At 40.9% G+C, this 17974-nt stretch overlaps 1 protein-coding gene across 3 annotated transcripts in view; it reads left to right on the top strand.

Annotated features, from left to right (window-relative positions):
* Positions 1-17974, top strand: part of FHIP1A (FHF complex subunit HOOK interacting protein 1A) — a 199410-nt gene that overhangs the window by 112585 nt on the left and 68851 nt on the right. For all 3 annotated transcript variants that reach the window (XM_075198819.1, XM_075198811.1, XM_075198802.1), the window contains one exon: positions 5157-5783. In XM_075198819.1, coding sequence (XP_075054920.1) covers positions 5157-5783 — 627 coding nt within the window. The remainder of the gene's footprint in view (positions 1-5156; positions 5784-17974) is intronic.

Genomic DNA, 17974 nt, shown 5'->3' with positions numbered 1-17974 from the left:
TATCACATGATCCTATATGAGAAGACATCTTGAAACATTAATTCACTAAACATATCTATAAAGGTTCCTTGAGATGATTGGTATTGTAGCTGCAATTGGTATGCAGCTGACTGTAACTGTTACCCGCCAACAAAGGAGAGGAAAAATGTATAATAATAATATTCCTGTAGAAAAATGTGTATCGCATCCAGGAAATATTATTTTCTTAGTTAGAACAAACTTTCTGACTTTAGTAAACTGAGACAAACTACTTAATGTAACACAACACTTTTACATCAGTTATCTGAGCCTGGATTTATTCAGTCATGAAGTCAGTGCTACACATGGGAGCAGACAGATATTCACTGTGTGAAATGGGTCAGGTTGACATGTTTGCTATGTTAGTGCTCTACATGGGTACTGAATATGCAGTGTAAGCAGCAGGCGGCATCCATCTAAGATAGCACTTCTCTACCAGAGTCGGCCTTTAGAATCCCTAGTGTTACATGTGTATAGACTTGAACCATAATTTATGTAAACTTGTAATTTTCCTACCACAAGGAAGCTGTTACATCCTCATTTACAAAATGTGTGAGTAGTAATCTTATACCAGGTCACTGGCACAAGATATTTTTTATAGCTACAGGAATTACTTTGTCAGTATAAGAAGCTGTGCGGTTTAAAGGACTTGGCATATGGCATCTAAAACACAAAGTAGAGAACAATTAGACATAGCAACAGTGGGCTGCTTTCTGTGATGCACAATTAATCACACACCATCGCATCTCTCACACCTGCTCCTATGCCCAGCTTCATGTAGGATCAGCACAAAGCTGTGATAAAATAAAAGAATGTCACCTGAAGTTTGGTGCTCACAGCCATGATATAGTGTAACACATAATTTCCCTGGGTAAGCCTAAAATTCATCATTATTAACATATTTAATGGGTGATTTATTGACATATAAATTATGTTTTACTTTGTGTTTTAGGTTGCATATGCCCAGTCCTTTAAACTGCACAGCTTCCTATACTGAATAAGCATACTTGCCAACTCTCCCAGAATGTCTGGGAGACTCCTTAATTCTGGGTAGATTGCCCGGACTCTCGGGAGAGTACGGTTTCCTCCCGCATCTGCCCACTTACTATTGGGCAGGATTAGAGCCACCATGACGCGAATTTCAGGAAATCACAACATTTTGGCCACAGGAGCAAAAATGACACGATTCACCAAGCTCTGCCCCATCCGTCCATACCCCCCACCTCCCCTCCGGGACCGAAGTCATTCCTGTAGCTATAGAAATATCTTGTGTCAGTTACCTGGTATAACATTGCTACTCACACACTTTGTAAATCGGGATGTAACAATTTTTATCAGCTTTCCTGTGGTAGGAAAATTGTAAAGGAATTTTAGCACACCCTGTCTTAAAAAGTAAAAAGTACCAGTGCCTATCAGACATATAATAGCGTATGGCCACCTACCAACTGCGGGCAACTGGAAGTCCCTCATAGCCCCCTCACAGCAAGCAGTATTAAACAGGTTGTGGCATACTTAACGTATGGCGTATGACTTGTTTTGTTGAAAACGCTGCCAATTCATTTTGCAATGCTTGGGAACCATAGGCGTCTAATATATGTATATAGGTATCTCATATATGTATACTTCTGGCTCCCATTTTTATCATGACAACTCTGGTGAACTCACAGGGATTTCAATCTCTGGAAGGCTGGTCTCCCCTGGTCCTCTCACTCATTTCCCTCCCTTCTCAGTACCGTTCCCTTTACAGCTTTGTTTAACCTATCTTGTTTGACCCCTCATTATTCCCTTCTCTTCTCTCCCTTTAAAAATTCAAATTGGACAGTTGGCTTATGCCTCATATTATCCTGTTTGTACACAATATAATTTATTAGAAATGAGCGTTGGAGATTCTGAGAAATTTTAGGGTGCGTGTCATGTTTCTCATGCCAAATTCAGATTTGATAGTTGATAGCATGTGGGTAGGACGTCTGCTGCAACTGTGTGCTCATAAAGTGGGTTGTAGATGGTTATAAAGGGTGTAAGAGGTAATGTATATTGAAATAGCTGTTATTTTACTGTACAAATCTTAACTGTTTATTTACAGACCAGTCTGCAGGAAATGTGTGCTGATAAATTGGGTGTGAGAGAGTAAAGGGTAGACAAGCAGTGACTACTGGTAGTAATAGTATATTAGTAAACTATTTAGGGTTGGACAAAAATGCTTCCTTGCTTTTAAAATCAAAGTGTTTCGCTCTGAGACAATTGTACAAGGGTCCGTATTACTGAACTATTTAGTGAACAAGCAAACGGTGCTGTTTGACTGAAAAACATTTTTTGGGGAATTGTGTCATTTTGGCCCACCCCCCGCGGTAAAATGTCTCATTTGCTTTGTGTGTTGGCGAGGCCAAATGATGCGATTCGCCGAGCCTCACTCCCCTTTTCCCCCTTGGGATCTCCCGGAGGCCAACTTTGGAAAGTATGCAGCAGTATACAGACTTTAATCCCAAAAGAATTTTGCACTTTAATGATATGACCCATTATAATTTTTCTCTTTTTCCTTTGTCAATTTTGCTGGAAATTAGTTTAATAAGTGCATTATATATTTTTTTTGTGTGGCATATTAAAATGGATACATTTATACCTTTCTATAGGCCTTACATTAAAAACAGGTAGACATTGCAACAATTAATACATTTTCTTAAAGTATTCGGTTTTCTGCTACCCTGAAAATTGACAAAAACTACATCTAAACGTAACCTCTAGATCTCGCCACCTGTGTTAGCTGTTAAACATTTATTTAAATATTGTTGTAACAATGTAGAAATAAAAACCCACTAAAAGTAGTCTTGTAGTAAACAGAGTAGGGAACCTGAACTGACATTTAAATGTTTTCATACTCAAATAAGTCTTACAAATACTCAGTCACTAAAAACCTTGGTGTAATAATAACTAGTATTGTAGTTAAAGAAGTATTATTTCTGTTTTGGATTAACTGTATATCTACACATGTCTGCCTCTCTGATTGTCTGTCCTCTTCCCCTGTCCACAATAAAAATGCACCATCTTTATTTACAGTACCCCCATGGTGTTTACATGCCTCCCAACAATCTCAATTCCCAAAAAAGGTAGTGGATTTTAGAAAGTGGGAATGACATAGAGCAATTGTGCTTTGGTGGAATGGGTGTGGATTATTTTGTCATAATTTTGCACTTTTTATTCTCAAGTAACAAAAGAAAGCGGTATATTAATTTGTATACCACCATCGCACACTGCTGTTTTAAATAATTTTAGGTTTTTCAGCATTCTGTGGGATTTGCATGATTTTTGGATGTATTGTTTACATTTTATCGCACATTTACATCATCATCAGCAGCAGCTATTTATATAGCGCTACTAATTCCGCTGCGCTGTGCAGAGAACTCACATCAGTCCCTGTCCCATAGGAGCTTACAATCTAAATCCTCTAACACACACAGACACAGACACAGACTAGGATCAATTTGTTAGCAGTCAATTAACCTACCAGTATGTTTTGTTTGAGTGTGGGAGGAAACCGGAGCACCTGGAAGAAACCCACGCAAACATGGGGAGAACATACAAACTCCACACAGATAAGGCCATGATCAGAAATCGAACTCATGACCCCAGTGTTGTGAGACAGAAGTGCTAACCACTAAGCCACCATGCTGCCCATAACATTATAAGTGGGGTACATCCAGCTCCCTTCACAGTTTCATCTGAATAGTTATCTATTGATGGTTTACAACTGCTTGATTTATCTATAAATGGCTCATAGGGGGGAATTCATTTAACCGCAATGTTCGTCAGAACATCGCGGCTGCGCATTTTTATCGCTACTATTGTAAAATCTCTGCTCATTTTTCCTCGCACCTCTATGTGACATGAGGAAAAATCAGCGGAGATTTCTGTTAAAATCTCACAGCCGCGATGTTCTGAGGAACAAGGCGGCTAATTTAATTTAAATGTTACTAGCTGTAAGAAGTGAGCTAGTTGATAGTGAAATAAAATGGCTGCCTCCCCACAGTTCTATCGCTAGGTACACACTGCAGTGTTTTTGTCCAGTAATCGGGCATATCATATCCGTTTGCACGATTATGGACAAAATCGAAAACCTGTTTTGTGCGTAGTGACACTATGGTCGAAAGTCATTCCAAAGTGTCGATTGTTGGCTCATGGCTCATTTGGTTGTTTGTACTATTTAATATTTTCCAACCAGTCACCGATCATGTAGTTTAGAAAGTCGTGCTCTTTTCAGCCGATGCCGGTAATGAACATGTAACGGTGAATAAATGTAGAGAGTGCTGTAGAAGGAATAATTAATTTTCTTCGCTCTGAGACAGAATGTTTCATTTCAGAGTCACAGAAGCTAACGAAATTTGTTAGAACATGTAGATAGCTATAACAAGGCAGTTTTAATCAGTGTGACAAGAATGAATAAATGAATATTGTGCTGTCATTCTCTGAAGACTAGAGGACCAGATGAAGAGCACAGATCTGAAAGTAAATCGTGTCAATGTGTATGCATGAATCGCCAGACTGATCGGACCTTCAGTCGTAGGTACAATTGTTTGAGATAACATGTTGGTCGGAAAATTCTTCAGTGTGTACCTAGCCTATTTGAGCAATTTTGCTACTAATATGAAAATTGCAATTATGCATAACAAAAGAAAGGTTGCACATAATAAATTAAGGATAGCATGTGAGTGGGAGTTTGTGTAATATAGTTTTTAATTTGTATACTCGTTCTTAAAGATATGAAGACATCTGTGTCTCACGTAAGACGTAGGGTAGATTTAGCATTCTAAACAAATGTTTTGCAGCTCTGGGGCTGTTTGGCTCCTGTTCATCAATTGGCAAAATACTGCAAATGAACATTTACAGCGTCTTGATTGCACAGTGGTGTTATTATGTGATCACTGAGATTGGTTCAAATTACGCTTCATTAAGATTATTGCTCATTCAGAAACATGCTTTTTTGTTTCACTGCTGAAAGCTGATGTTTAAATTGCTTTCTACTGAATAAACTATTTTCTAATCAGATTTTCCCTGTTGTTATATATTATCATAAACACTTGTGAAGTTTTAAATAACTGTGCTGATTGTATTTTGATATTTACATTACTGTTGTTTTCCATTAGGTTCAGCGCATTTTGGAAAAGCATGACCCGATCAAGAACTCTAATGCCAGATATGGATCTATTTCTCCAGATGAAGTTAGCGCTGTCCAGAATTATGTGGAGCACATGATCTTGCTTTTAATTGAAGAGCAGGCGAAAGATGCCGGTATGGGGCCCATCCTGGAGTTTGTGGTGTCTGAGAATATTATGGAGAAACTATTTCTGTGGAGTCTCAGGAGAGAATTTACAGATGAGACAAAATTTGAGCAGCTAAAGATGTACGAGTTACTGGTGACTCAGTCTCACCAGCCTTTGCTGCATCACAAGCCTATTTTAAAGCCATTGATGATGCTGTTAAGTACTTGCTCAGCAACGTCAACTCCAAGTGTGGAGACAGAACTAGTTGTCCTACTTAACCAGCTGTGTTCAATCCTTGCCAAAGATCCATCTGTCTTAGAACTGTTTTTCCACACCAGTGAAGACCAGGGAGCTGCCAATTTCCTTATATTCTCCCTGCTGATACCCTTTATCCATCGAGAAGGCACGGTGGGACAACAGGCCCGGGATGCTTTGCTCTTCATCATGTCTTTGTCGGCTGAGAATAATATGGTTGCTAAACACATAGTAGAGAGCACCTACTTCTGTCCAGTGAGTTTTGAATTCTTTAAAACCTTAATAATACTGTTAGCATCTGTTCCCTTTTCTTTGCATCACTTTGCTTTGTTTTAAGTTTGATTGTGTTTGAAGCATTCAAAAGTGTTCTTGTTTGTAAAAAACATAATGGAGTTCTATGGGAACAAGTACAAAGTTCACTATGCTGCAGGAAGCTTTGAAAACATCCTTCTAAAACTACATTAAAAGTGAGGGCAAAGTACAAGGTTTATGTAGTATTATTAGTCCTCAACGCCCATGTTTACAAGATAGATATATATAGATATATATATATATATATATATATATATATAACACAAAAATATATTCAGGCTGTATAGTGCCAAAGATGTGACAATGGTTCATATCACTGCATTCTCAGTGTTTTGCCTGTATCAGATCCCATTAGGACATTATCTAAAACTAATGGGGACAGCTTCAGCTGTCTGTGATAGATTGGGAAGGTAATTATCTTCTTTAACAGAGCTGCATTGGAATGGCAGGGTAACACTGCACAGTGTATTGTTACCTTCATCCTTCATACGCTGAAAATGTCAATATTGGGCTTTCATGTAAATTTTAAGAAAAAGTAGATCTTCAAATTGGAGTGATTGCTTTATCTTGCTTCTATACATTAAGGACTGAGTTTAATGTTAGGAAGAAAAGGATATGCGTTGGAGCCATTTCTACTGAAGCTTTTGAATTGGCTAGTTTTATAGCTTGCTGGGAACTCTTGGGACCTAAGTCATTATGGAAAGTAAGGCAGAAAAAAAGGAGTAAATGTTTTCCATGACAAACCGTGTTACAATGCAAGGGATGCAAATTAGTTTATTATTTTGCACATAAGTTAAATACTGGCTGCTTTTCATGTAGCACACAAATACTTGATAGCTTTATTTTTACACTGAAATTTAAAGTTGATCTAGGACATGCCCTTATCCCACTATAAATCCCTCCCCACATTTTAAATTTACCTCTCACTTCAATGCAATATGGTTTTGCCCAGGTGCAAAGTTAGTCCTTTTTCATGCTTTGCTCTCCTTAATGACTCAGGCCCTTGATGTCTACCACTCCTACATATACAGTCTTATTTACCATAACCCCCATGGGTAAAAACAAATTATGGAAAGCGCATGCTAAGATTAAAGTGTAATGTGTATATGAAGTAGTGAACAAAATCAGGTTTTTTTCTGTGTCCTAAAGTTTCCATTAAGACAGACGTGACACATGTAATTAAATTCTTCTTTGCAAATCTGCTACACAAATGAGCTAGAAATTGACAGATTCCCTCTTGTGTACTGAAAGTGTCTATTTGCATATGTTTATACTAAACCATGTGTTGCTATGGAATCTTTACAGAACTATGTAATTATGCTGTAAGTAAGGTCTGCGTGCACCTGCCTCACAAATAAATACGTTCATAGGATTTGTCGCTTGCAGACATGGCTACATACCAGGTAATGGCAATGCTGAATATGAGTACATGCAGTATAAGATAAACATTTGTTTTATACATCAAGAACCTGATAACACAGAAATAGGGTGCAATTGTATGAACCTGCTTGTAAATCTGGCCCATTGTCATTTTTTAGGGGATATAACTTAGCTAGAGGTCTTGTATTAAAAGCCCAGTGGGCTAAATATACAAATCCCTCAATATGAAAAAACATTACATTATAAGCAAATAATTGTGTACAAATCCACAGACCTTTTTAGCTACGGAGCATAAACCGTTGTATTCAGTATTCCTCCATAAGAGTCTGAGAGTGACGTTCTGATATAACCTCTGATTTGCTTACAATAGGTCTTCTTGTTCTCTAGAAAAATATCCTCCCTCCCGTTTAGTGCACACGAAAATGAAATATATATTCCCCTTTGATGACTGCTTTTTCGCAAGAAATATCGCAAGTTCTGTCCAGCTCATGGAACACACACTTATTTTGGATTATTGTTGGAAGGTGTTGGAGCTATACTTACACCGAACCTAAGCTGACTCTTCAAAGAGAATGGGTTCCAAACGCCTCACTACCATCATTGTGCACTTAACCAACCTTGCTTATTGCCTGTACAGTGTTCTCCTGCCACGCTAAAGGCTTCACCAGCCTCTGGACCCAGTCCTGGCATTGATTAGCCCAGAGGGGTTCGAGTTCCGGATTGCATGGGACAAAAATCCCCAGGCATTCCAGAACTCAAACCCTTCTGGGCTAATCGTAACGCACCACAAGCCATCCCCCAGGAGCTGTACTGGCACCGAACCTAAGCTGACTCTTCAAAGAGAATGGGTTTGAAACACCTCACTACCATCAATGTGCACCTAACCAACCTTGCTTATTGCCTGTGCAGTGTTCTCCTGCCACGCTAAAGGCTTTACCAGCCTCAGGACCAAGTACTGGCATCGAGTTTGTGCACCAGCGGCTCCACTTACCTCCGGGGCTGTACCAGCACACCCGTACCATACCACGAGTCAGTGCACCAAGTGGCCCATCATATCTCCGGGGCTGTACAAGCATCTGTACCATGCCACGAGCCTGCGCACCATGTGGCCCATTATTCCTCTTGGGCTCCACCAGCACACCTGTACCATTCCACAAGCCTGTGCACCAAGTGGCCCATCACACCTCCGGGCCTGCACCAGTACCCATACCATACCACGAGCCCATGCACCAAATGACCCATCATACCTCCAGGGCTGTAGCAGTACCCGTACCATACCATGAGCTCACACACTAAGTGGCCCATCATACCTCTGGGGGTGTGCCAGCCCCCGTACCAGATACCAGAACTCGTACAACACGCTGGTCACACAGCCTTTGGCCAGTCCCAGAAGCCAGGCAAAGACACGGGGGGGAAACCTACCCTACCTCAGGCACATCCGCAGGAAACTGAACACCACAACCAGCCAAAGAACACTGGATCCGGCAGCTGGGAATTGACGGGAGGGATGCTTTTCCTGGATCAAGAGATTTGGATGACTCCTCCTTGTGCTTTTATAGCCTGTTCCTGCCCCCACTATGACACTTACATAGTCACCACCAAACCGTCCCTGCTTTATTAACCCTTAGTGAGCCAAATAGTTATGTACACAAACCTCAGCTTTTATTCTACCTCAGGCTTTATTTATACCTCAGTTCTAATTTTCTTTAAAAGCTGCATGTTTGCAAATTCCAATGCTCCATTCTAGAAATCTTTTTTTGTTTAACAGATATATATGTTAACTGATTCATCTGTAGAACAAGTAAATCCTTTAACCTTTGTTGTTGAGTGACTGTAAAACTCTGTATTCCCACCTCATGGTAATGACTTTTCCAAGCTGCTGGTTGTTGATTTAGGCTACATATTCATGTGGTTTATTTTAAACTGTTTAACGTGTGTTTTCAAAGCCTATTGCATGCGGTTTAATGCTGATAGTCCAAAAAATAATACAAACAAATGGACCTGGATGAAGACACACTTTCTGATAAGCTCTCATTTTAAATTGCGTCATGTTCATTGTTGCCTGCAGCATTTAGATGCATTAACACTCAGTAATATATAGTAAAGTACATGGTAAATTATGCTCATGGCAGGTGGTGCATTATCCAGTCCCCCATCACCCCCGCCCATGGTTGGCGCAAATCCTGTGAATCTCTGTTCAGTACTTCACTTTGCATGTACCGCTCCCTTATTACCCCGTGCTTGCTCTGAGAGCAGGGGGCTTGGAAGGTGGAATGGCACCCGCAACTTACCCGCATAGGTAAAAAACACACTGCAGGCAATTTTAATATGCTTTGGGAAATACACAATGTGATGATGATGTTTCCTCAAAGTGGTAGAAAAATGTAAACACCAAGGGGTAAATGTATCAAACTGAGAGTTTTCTACCTGGTTTGAAAAGTGGAGTTGTTGCCTATAGCAACCAATCAGATTCTAGCTGTCATTTTCTAGATTGTACTAAATAAATGTTAGCTAGAATCTGATTGGTTTTTTTAAACCCGCCGGAAAACTCTCAGCTTGATACATTTACCCCAGGAGGCAAATTTATCAAGCTGCGTGTTTCCGGCTGGTTTGAAAAAGTGAGATGTTGCCTATAGCAACTGATCAGATTCTAGCTGTCCTTTATTTAGTACATTCTACAAAATGACAGCTAGAATCTGATTGGTTGCTATAGGCAACATCTCCACTTTTTCAAACCCGCAGCTTGATAAATTTACCCCCAGGTGTTAGAATTCAATTTCAAACGTGCCACATAAGTATACTGATATCTATGAATACAAATATTTTAAGTAAATGTGATTCCAGGTTATATTAAACTACCACCTACATGTTAAATTTTACTAACCATCACTCTCCCTTTTTTTGCGAGCAATCGTCTTTCACTGGGCTCCCCCGGTTCTTCTCACAGCCCAAGCTGAAAATTGGGGGGCTGTGAGTGAGAAGACTAGTCACAAGCTGCCATTAAGAGATTGTAGCTTGTGATTGATCCTCCTGCTTAAACCCCCCTGCTCTCCAAGGCCACTGTAAGGTGACGATTGGAACTGATGATCAGTTCTGTATTAGACATGTGGACCCTGGGAAAAACAGCTGCATAGAACAGGGAGTGATGAGGTTATAAAGATGTATCACGTAGGTGTAAGGTGGGAAAAACCTAGCAGTAGGTGGGCGAGAAGATTTAAACTGACACGTGTTACAATTTAATTTTCTCTGTGAGCTGATGTTAGAATTTAGCTCTCCAACAACAAAAAGGCTCTTAGTGAAGAGAGGGTTACACTGTTTTTTTACTAAAATGCATGTAAATTGCATAGATACATGATGTGTTATCAAAGACCAGGGGCAGTAAACATAGAATGTAATATGTAAAATGTAAATAACATGAATATTTTTACATAATTAAAATGCAATGCAATGTGTGCCATCGCAGCTCTTCTTTTAACTTATAAATAAGTGAATGCAGGAGAAATCAAGTATTTCTACTGCCTTAGCCATACTTGCCAACTTTGACAAGTTGTTCTCCGGGGGAGATGGAATTGGGGCTTGGTGGAACGCATCATTAGGCCCTCCCCCTAACCAGTCATAACCATTGCTAGCCTATTACAGATGGGTTAAGCCCCGCCCCACCACTTAACTATCATTAGTAGCCGGGAACCAGGAGGTTGACTTGCTCTCCCGGGAGTCTCCCGGATATTCCGGGAAAGTAGGCAACTATGGCCTTATCCTGCTAACGCCAGTCAATGCAGTTCCCATAGACTTCTATGTGACCCAATGTAACAAGCGAAAATTTGCTTAAGAAAACTAACATCACAAGATGGCGGCATACCTTTTTCAATGGAATCCTATGAGGAAAGATGCCGTGGATCCATCTCCAGGTCCCGTTGCTATGCTCATGCGTGCACTTAGCCGCCCATCCAACAGCCACACAGGGGTCAGCTTTAGGCTGCCGTTGAAGGAGTTTGAAGTTAGTATGAGAGGGGGTTTCATCAGGGATCACCAATGAGCACTGACATAGTGAATACAAGCGGCAGTACAATTTGTAGTGCTCTGGTATACAGCGATACAAAATGTTACTTACTGCTGCCCACTAGCTACCAATGATAAATAGACCCAGGTACAGTGATCGCCAAAAGTTTTGAGAATGCCACAGATATTATTTTTCACAAAGTCTGCTGCCTCAGTTTTTATGATGGCAATTTGCATATACTCCAGAATGTCATGAAGAGTGATCAGATGAATTGCAATTAATTTCAAACTCCCTCATTGCCATGATAATGAACATTATACCAAAAACAACGTTTCCACTGCATTTCAGCCCTGCCACAAAAGGACCAGCTGACATCAGGTCAGTGATTCTCTCGTTAACACAGTTGAGAGTGTTCACGAGGACAAGGCTGGAAATCACTCTGTCATGGTGATTGAATTAGAATAAGAGACTGGAAGCTTTAAAAGGAGGGACGTGCTTAAAATCATTGTTCTTCCTCCTCTGTTAACCATGGCTACCTGCAAGGAAACGTGCAGTCACCATTGTTTTGCACAAAAAGGGCTTCACAGGTAAGGATATTGCTGCTAGTAAGATTGCACCTAAATCAACCATTTATTTGGATCATCAAGAACTTCAAGGAGAGAGGTTAAATAGTTGTGAAGAAGGCTTCAGTGTGCCCAAGAACGTCCGGCAAGTGTCAAGTCCGTCTTCTAAAGTTGATTCAGCTGCGGGATCGCGGCACCACCGGTGCAGAGCTTGCTTGGGAATTGCAGCAGGCCGATGTGAGAGCATCTGCACGTACAGTGAGGTGAAGACTTTTGGAGGATGGCCTGGTGTCAAGAAGGCCAGCAAAAAAGCCACTTCTCTCCAGGAAAAACATCAGGGACAAACTGATATTCTGCAAATGGTACCGGGATTGGACTGCTGAGGGCTGGGGTAAAGTCATCTTCTCTAATGAATCCCCTTTCAGATTGTTTGGGGCACCTGGAAAAATGCTTGCCTGGAGAAGGAAGGGTAAGCGCTACCATCAGTCCTGTGTCATGCCAACAGTAAAGCATCCTGAGACCATTCATGTGTGGGGTGCTTCTCAGCCAAGGGACTGGGCTCTCTCACAATTTTGCCTAAGAACACATCCATGATTAAAGAATGGTACCAAAACAACCTCCAAGAGCAACTTCTCCCAACCATCCATGAACAGTTTGGTTACGAATAAATCCTTTCCCAGCATGATGGAGCACCTTGCCATAAGGCAAAAGTGATAACTAAGTGGCTCGGGGATCAAAACATTGAAATTTTGGGTCATTGGCCAGGGAATCTTAACATTATTCCCATTGAGAACTTGTGGTCAATCCTCAAGAGGCGGGTGAACAAACAAAAACCCACAAATTCTGGCAAGCTCCAACCATTGATTAGACAAAAATGGGCAGCCATCAGTCAGTATATGGCTCCAGAAGTTGATTGCCAGAATGCCAGGGGGAATTGCCGAGGTCTTCAAAAATATTGACTCTTTGTATAAACCTAACGTAATTGTCAATAAAAGCCTTTTGACACTTATGAAATGTTTGTCATTTTACTCCAGTATACCATAGCAGCATCTGACAAAAAGGTCTAAAAACACTGAAGCTGCAAACTTTGTGAAAGCCAATACTTGTGTCATACTCCTTTTAAAAGACGGTAGCATCATTTACTGTTTTCTGCACATTCCTGTCCTCTGCCAGTGAAAGTTTTAAAATAACCAGCGCAATTAGAGAACCGGATATGAGGGATGCATATGAATTTGATGTAGCAGCTCTGTATGTTTTGATTTTTTGCTACAATAAAATTTCTATGGAAAAGAAAACATAACTGCAGAGCTGACCCCTTTGGAGGATGTAATATGAACAGGGCCTGGCACAAAGCATTTGCAGTACTACCTAACATGTAAATTATACTTGTCAAGTGATCTGGAACTTTTAAGTTTTATCCCTGGAAATTACATCATTTTTGTTGTTAAACTGTTGCACAGTATCTTTTATCTTATTGTGGAGTTGGATGAAACTTTCAGCTTCTGCTCACATTCTGTATGCTGCATGGGACAAGGCTGTATGTGGTTCCTCAGCAGGGCTTCTGATTGAATCCTTGCACAGCAAGGAGAGTAAATGAAAAATTAAGAAAACTCAGTGCAAAAACCTATGTGCAGTAGATGCGTGGAAAAAAACAAAATATAATGGAAAACTGCTATATCAAAACAGTAATCAGCAGACACTATATTGATTAACATAGAATAGCTAAATGGTCCATTTTTTAAGAGAAACAGGGGAACAAGGGTTGAGCTGTTAAGATATAACCTTTAGGCTGCAGCAAAAAATAAGATATAATCATCTATTCATCCTTACCTGAACAATATATTACTATGGATACTTTTATTTAGAATAAACATTGTAATGTGTTAGTGGTGGACACCATAATGTAGTAGTAATTGGTAGTTTGTGTTTGGTGAGTGATAGTAGTGGTGGATCAGGGAAGGGAAACGACAGACGTGCTTTGCTGGTGCCAGGGCCGTCTTTCCCATTGGGCGCGCTGGGCAGGTGCCCGGGGGCCCTGCAGCCCATGGGGGCCCTCCGGAGGCAGGAAAAAAAAGAAAACCCTGAAAAAAAAGAAGAAAATACTTACCGTGCTGTCAGCTGGCGATCCGGCTCCCTCCCTGGTCTCCTCCTCCAACATGTGTCCTGCCCCTGTGCCATTTGGTCCATCTCTAAGGTAGATTATTTCTTCTTCTCAAGATAGTTACATTGGTTGGTACAAGACTTAGGCTGACGTCACATGAACGCTTTTCACTCCACGATTAAAGAGCAGCATCGAATCGCTCCAAATCATGCAGTTCTGCAAAAACAAGAGAGAATATCTTGCAGTTTTCTTTCTGGACAAGTGTCCAAAGTGTTTAATAAAAATACTTTCCAGATTAAAAGAATACATTAAATTTGAGCAGACCCTGCATAACAGAGTGTTTTAAGTGCTCATATACTGTAAGATTGAAAATTACTGCACTTTTCCGTCAGCAATAAAAAACACTATAATAATTAGGCGTAAAAATGCTTCTGAAGCTAGAAAAGCTTTTGGTCCTGGGTTCATATACTGGCAGATCCTTACAAGTGCATCATTCTGGGGGAGAGGCAATGTTACGAGAGGCATTTACATTAAAATATTTCACATTGTGGTGTACAGGCACTGAAGTTGTACCTGCAGGGGTGCACGCAGGTGGGGGTTCTGGGTCTCCAGAAACCCCTCCCCTCCGCTAAAGAAGTGCCCCTAGATAGCGGCACTTTACTATACAGCAGCTGCGGCGCTGTCAAAGAAGCGTCCGCTGCGGTGCTGTATTGTATACAGCACCGCCGCGGACGCTTCTTTGACAGCGCCGCGGCTGCTGTATAGTACAGTGCTGCCGGAACTGAGCTTCTGCGCATGCATGGGGCATGCGCAGCAGCTCTCTCACTGTTTTTTTTTTTGTTTGGGTGGGGGGAAACCCCCCTTTAAAAATCCTGCATGCGCCCCTGACCTGGTTAATAATAACCTATCCCCTGATACTATTATGTTAGTTTTATTCTATTATTTCCTGGACTTTAGCTCGAAATTCTAATCCCAATTCTTAAATGTATAGTATGAAAATGTTGCTTTGCTTAATATTAAATGCATCTATAACATCTTTTACATCAAACTCGCAAATTGGCAAATAATCTTTATAGTTTGTTTAATATTAAATCTGATAATAATACACATGGATATCTCAATTTTCCACTGTCAGTCTGTGCAATTACCCACATAAAACTCCACAATCCCAGCATTTTATCATACTGCTCCTTGCTTTTGCAAAGAGTGGGAAAAATGTTGTCCTTGATAGTGGATCATTGCCTGCTGAAGAGGGAAATGTATCGTTTGAAACCCTAAAAATGTATCTTGTGTCAAGTAGCATTGGAAATTTCTACACTTCTTTAATTCTTAAAGAGCCATCAGTCTCACAAGATGAAGACTGGTCTTTCCTGGAATGCAAAGTGCACTTGCTAAAAGTTTGATATTGCCTAGTGATGTCACTGTTCACCTTTTGAGATGATATTTGTGTAAAAGTTGCCTATAACTTGTGGCAATTTTTTTTTAGATATAAACTATGACCTCCCACTCACAGCAATACCATGAAAACAAAATTACATATGAAGCAGTCGTTATTGTAACATTTATATGGCTAATTTAGCAACACTTATGTAAATATATGACCTGTCAGGAAGAGAGATCATTGGCTGTGCATGCTGGAAGTTTCTGTTTTCTATTCTACATTCTAATTATGTATGTCATGCTGAGTAAACACGATACGGTTACTAAATCTGGCTGGTGCAGAGGCAGTAGATAAAGCGGACACATTTGTCTTTGAAGAAGGGGAACATAATGCATACTTGCCAACTCTCCTGGAAAATTCGGGTTGGTCTCATGGACTCCCGGGAGAGCTGGCAGATCTCCCGCATCTCGCAATTGCGGGGCTAAAATGACACGATTCACGGTGAATCGCGTTATTTTGGCTCCGCGACAAAACGGCATATTTGTCCCGGGGCGGGGCCAATATTATGTGATTCACCGTGCCCCGCCCCCCTCCCGCCCTCTAGACACGCCCCTCTCCCGGATACAACTTTCCAAAAGTAAGCAAGTATGAAATAATGAGGACTCCGAAGTGCTTCTAAAAAGTTTGAGGAGTTTTGTTTACCCGTAAAGAATGTAATAATAGACAGACATATATTTAATACTACAAACTAAAAGCGTGATGAAAATGTGCAATCATATGTGTCAACATTAAAGATACAAGCAAAAAACTTTGTTATTAGTGCCATCACCAACAAACTAATCAGACACAGAATTGTTTGTGGTATTCATAATGATACTGTACGCACACAGTTGTTAAGAGAAAATAATTTGACTTTAGAAACTGCCATTCACATATCCATGCTTAATGAACAGTCTGATAGAAGTACAATGTAATTATGAAAGAAGGCAAAAGAATGTATTGTATAACGCACACCACCACAATACATGTAATGCCAAAACTGTGGCGGGCACCACCCAGCTAAGCGACAAAAATGCCCGACCTTTAATAAACACTGTAACTCCTGTAATAAATGAAACCACTTTGCATAATGCTGCAAATTCAAATACACAACGGCAACTAACATGTCACGTGAAACACTAAAGAAAAGCCAGTCACGTAGAGTCAATAACACAGAGATAGTCTGTTTCAGAGCCTACCAATGTGATGTAGTGTGAGAGTGTTGATCTGGTAACTGAAAAATAGAGAAATCTCTAATAGCCTGTATGTCAAACAAAATGGAAACATGGTGAAAATAAAAATTGACACTGGTGCCAAGTGCAACGTCATGTCAAAGGCTCTCCTGCACAGAACAAACCCTCAGGCACTAATTGCACAGACAACTCTAGTAAACCTTGTGGAGTATGTAGGTCAAATCATTAAAAGTATGGGCATGACCACACTACAGTTCTACATCGTTGATCGTGACTTCAAGCCACTAATAGGACTGCCTGATGCATTAAACTGAGCCTGATGCATTAAACTGAGCCTGATGCATTAAACTGAGTTTGATAGACCTGGGAGCAGAAGTTCATATGGTACAGCCAGAAACTCCAGAACTCAAGGAATTCAAAGATCTGTTCAAATGTGATTCCATTGGTAAACTGCATATCATCAGGGTCGGATTAACCCAAGGTCTAACTGGGCTACAGCCCAGGGGCCTCGGGCATCCAGGTGCGCCCCCGGCCCGATCAATGCTGCTGAGCTCTGTCACTGCAGTCCTCCTTCTCTGGCGCTCAGGAATCTCCTTACTGAGGAGATTTCGTGAGAGCTTCACGAGATCTCCTCAGTAAGGAGCTTACAATGCGCTGCGGAAGGAGGACTGCAGTGACAGGAGAAGGTAAGCGCTTGGGAGGGGGGCGACGGACGGCTAACAGGGCGGGGGTGGCGGCGGTCAGCTAACGGGGAGCAGGCTGCTAACGGGGGGGGCCTCACGGGAGATGGGGACCTCATTAGCCCAGGGGCCTCAATTCCATTAATCCAGCCCTGCATATCATACATGCCACTGGATAAGTCAATTGTCCTCACAGTCTGTGCACCCAGACACATCCCCGTTGCCCTGAAGGACAAAGTGCTTGCTGAGCTAGACCGCATGACAAGGCTCGGAATAAATACCCCAGTAGAGGAAGCAACACAGTGGGTCTCAGCCCTGATAGCTGTAGTGAAAAAAGTTGTGGCAGTCAGACTATGTATAGACCTGTGCACTTAAACAAAGCACTGCTGAGGGCTCGACACCCAATGAGAATGGTTGAACAAGTGATTGCTGACATGCCTGAGGCAAAAATCTACAGCACCCAGGATGCTAAATGTGGATTTTGTCAGAAACCTCTGGTTAATTTGGATTTGACTCTCATGTCAATACAGTTGGAACCTGCTCCATTTTACACTACATACAGATGCAGCTCATGCAGGAAGCATTCTGAAATTCAGTAACAATAATAATTATATAAATTAGACCATTTTAATTATTTCTCTCGTTTGTTTGTTTACAGTCTGTGTCAAAGCTGCAGCAGATTGCTCCAAATTCACTTTCCACCAATAATGGCTTTGTAACCCCTTAATATTACCTAGATAAATGTTGCCCAATATATAGCAAGAGAGACACAATATATTCTCTGCTATTTTATCATT

This window comes from Mixophyes fleayi, chromosome 1 (genome assembly GCF_038048845.1).
Source record: "Mixophyes fleayi isolate aMixFle1 chromosome 1, aMixFle1.hap1, whole genome shotgun sequence".
Lineage (NCBI taxonomy): Eukaryota > Metazoa > Chordata > Amphibia > Anura > Limnodynastidae > Mixophyes > Mixophyes fleayi.
The sequence above is the reverse complement of the archived record's forward strand: the minus strand, read 5'-3'. Positions and strand labels throughout refer to the sequence as shown.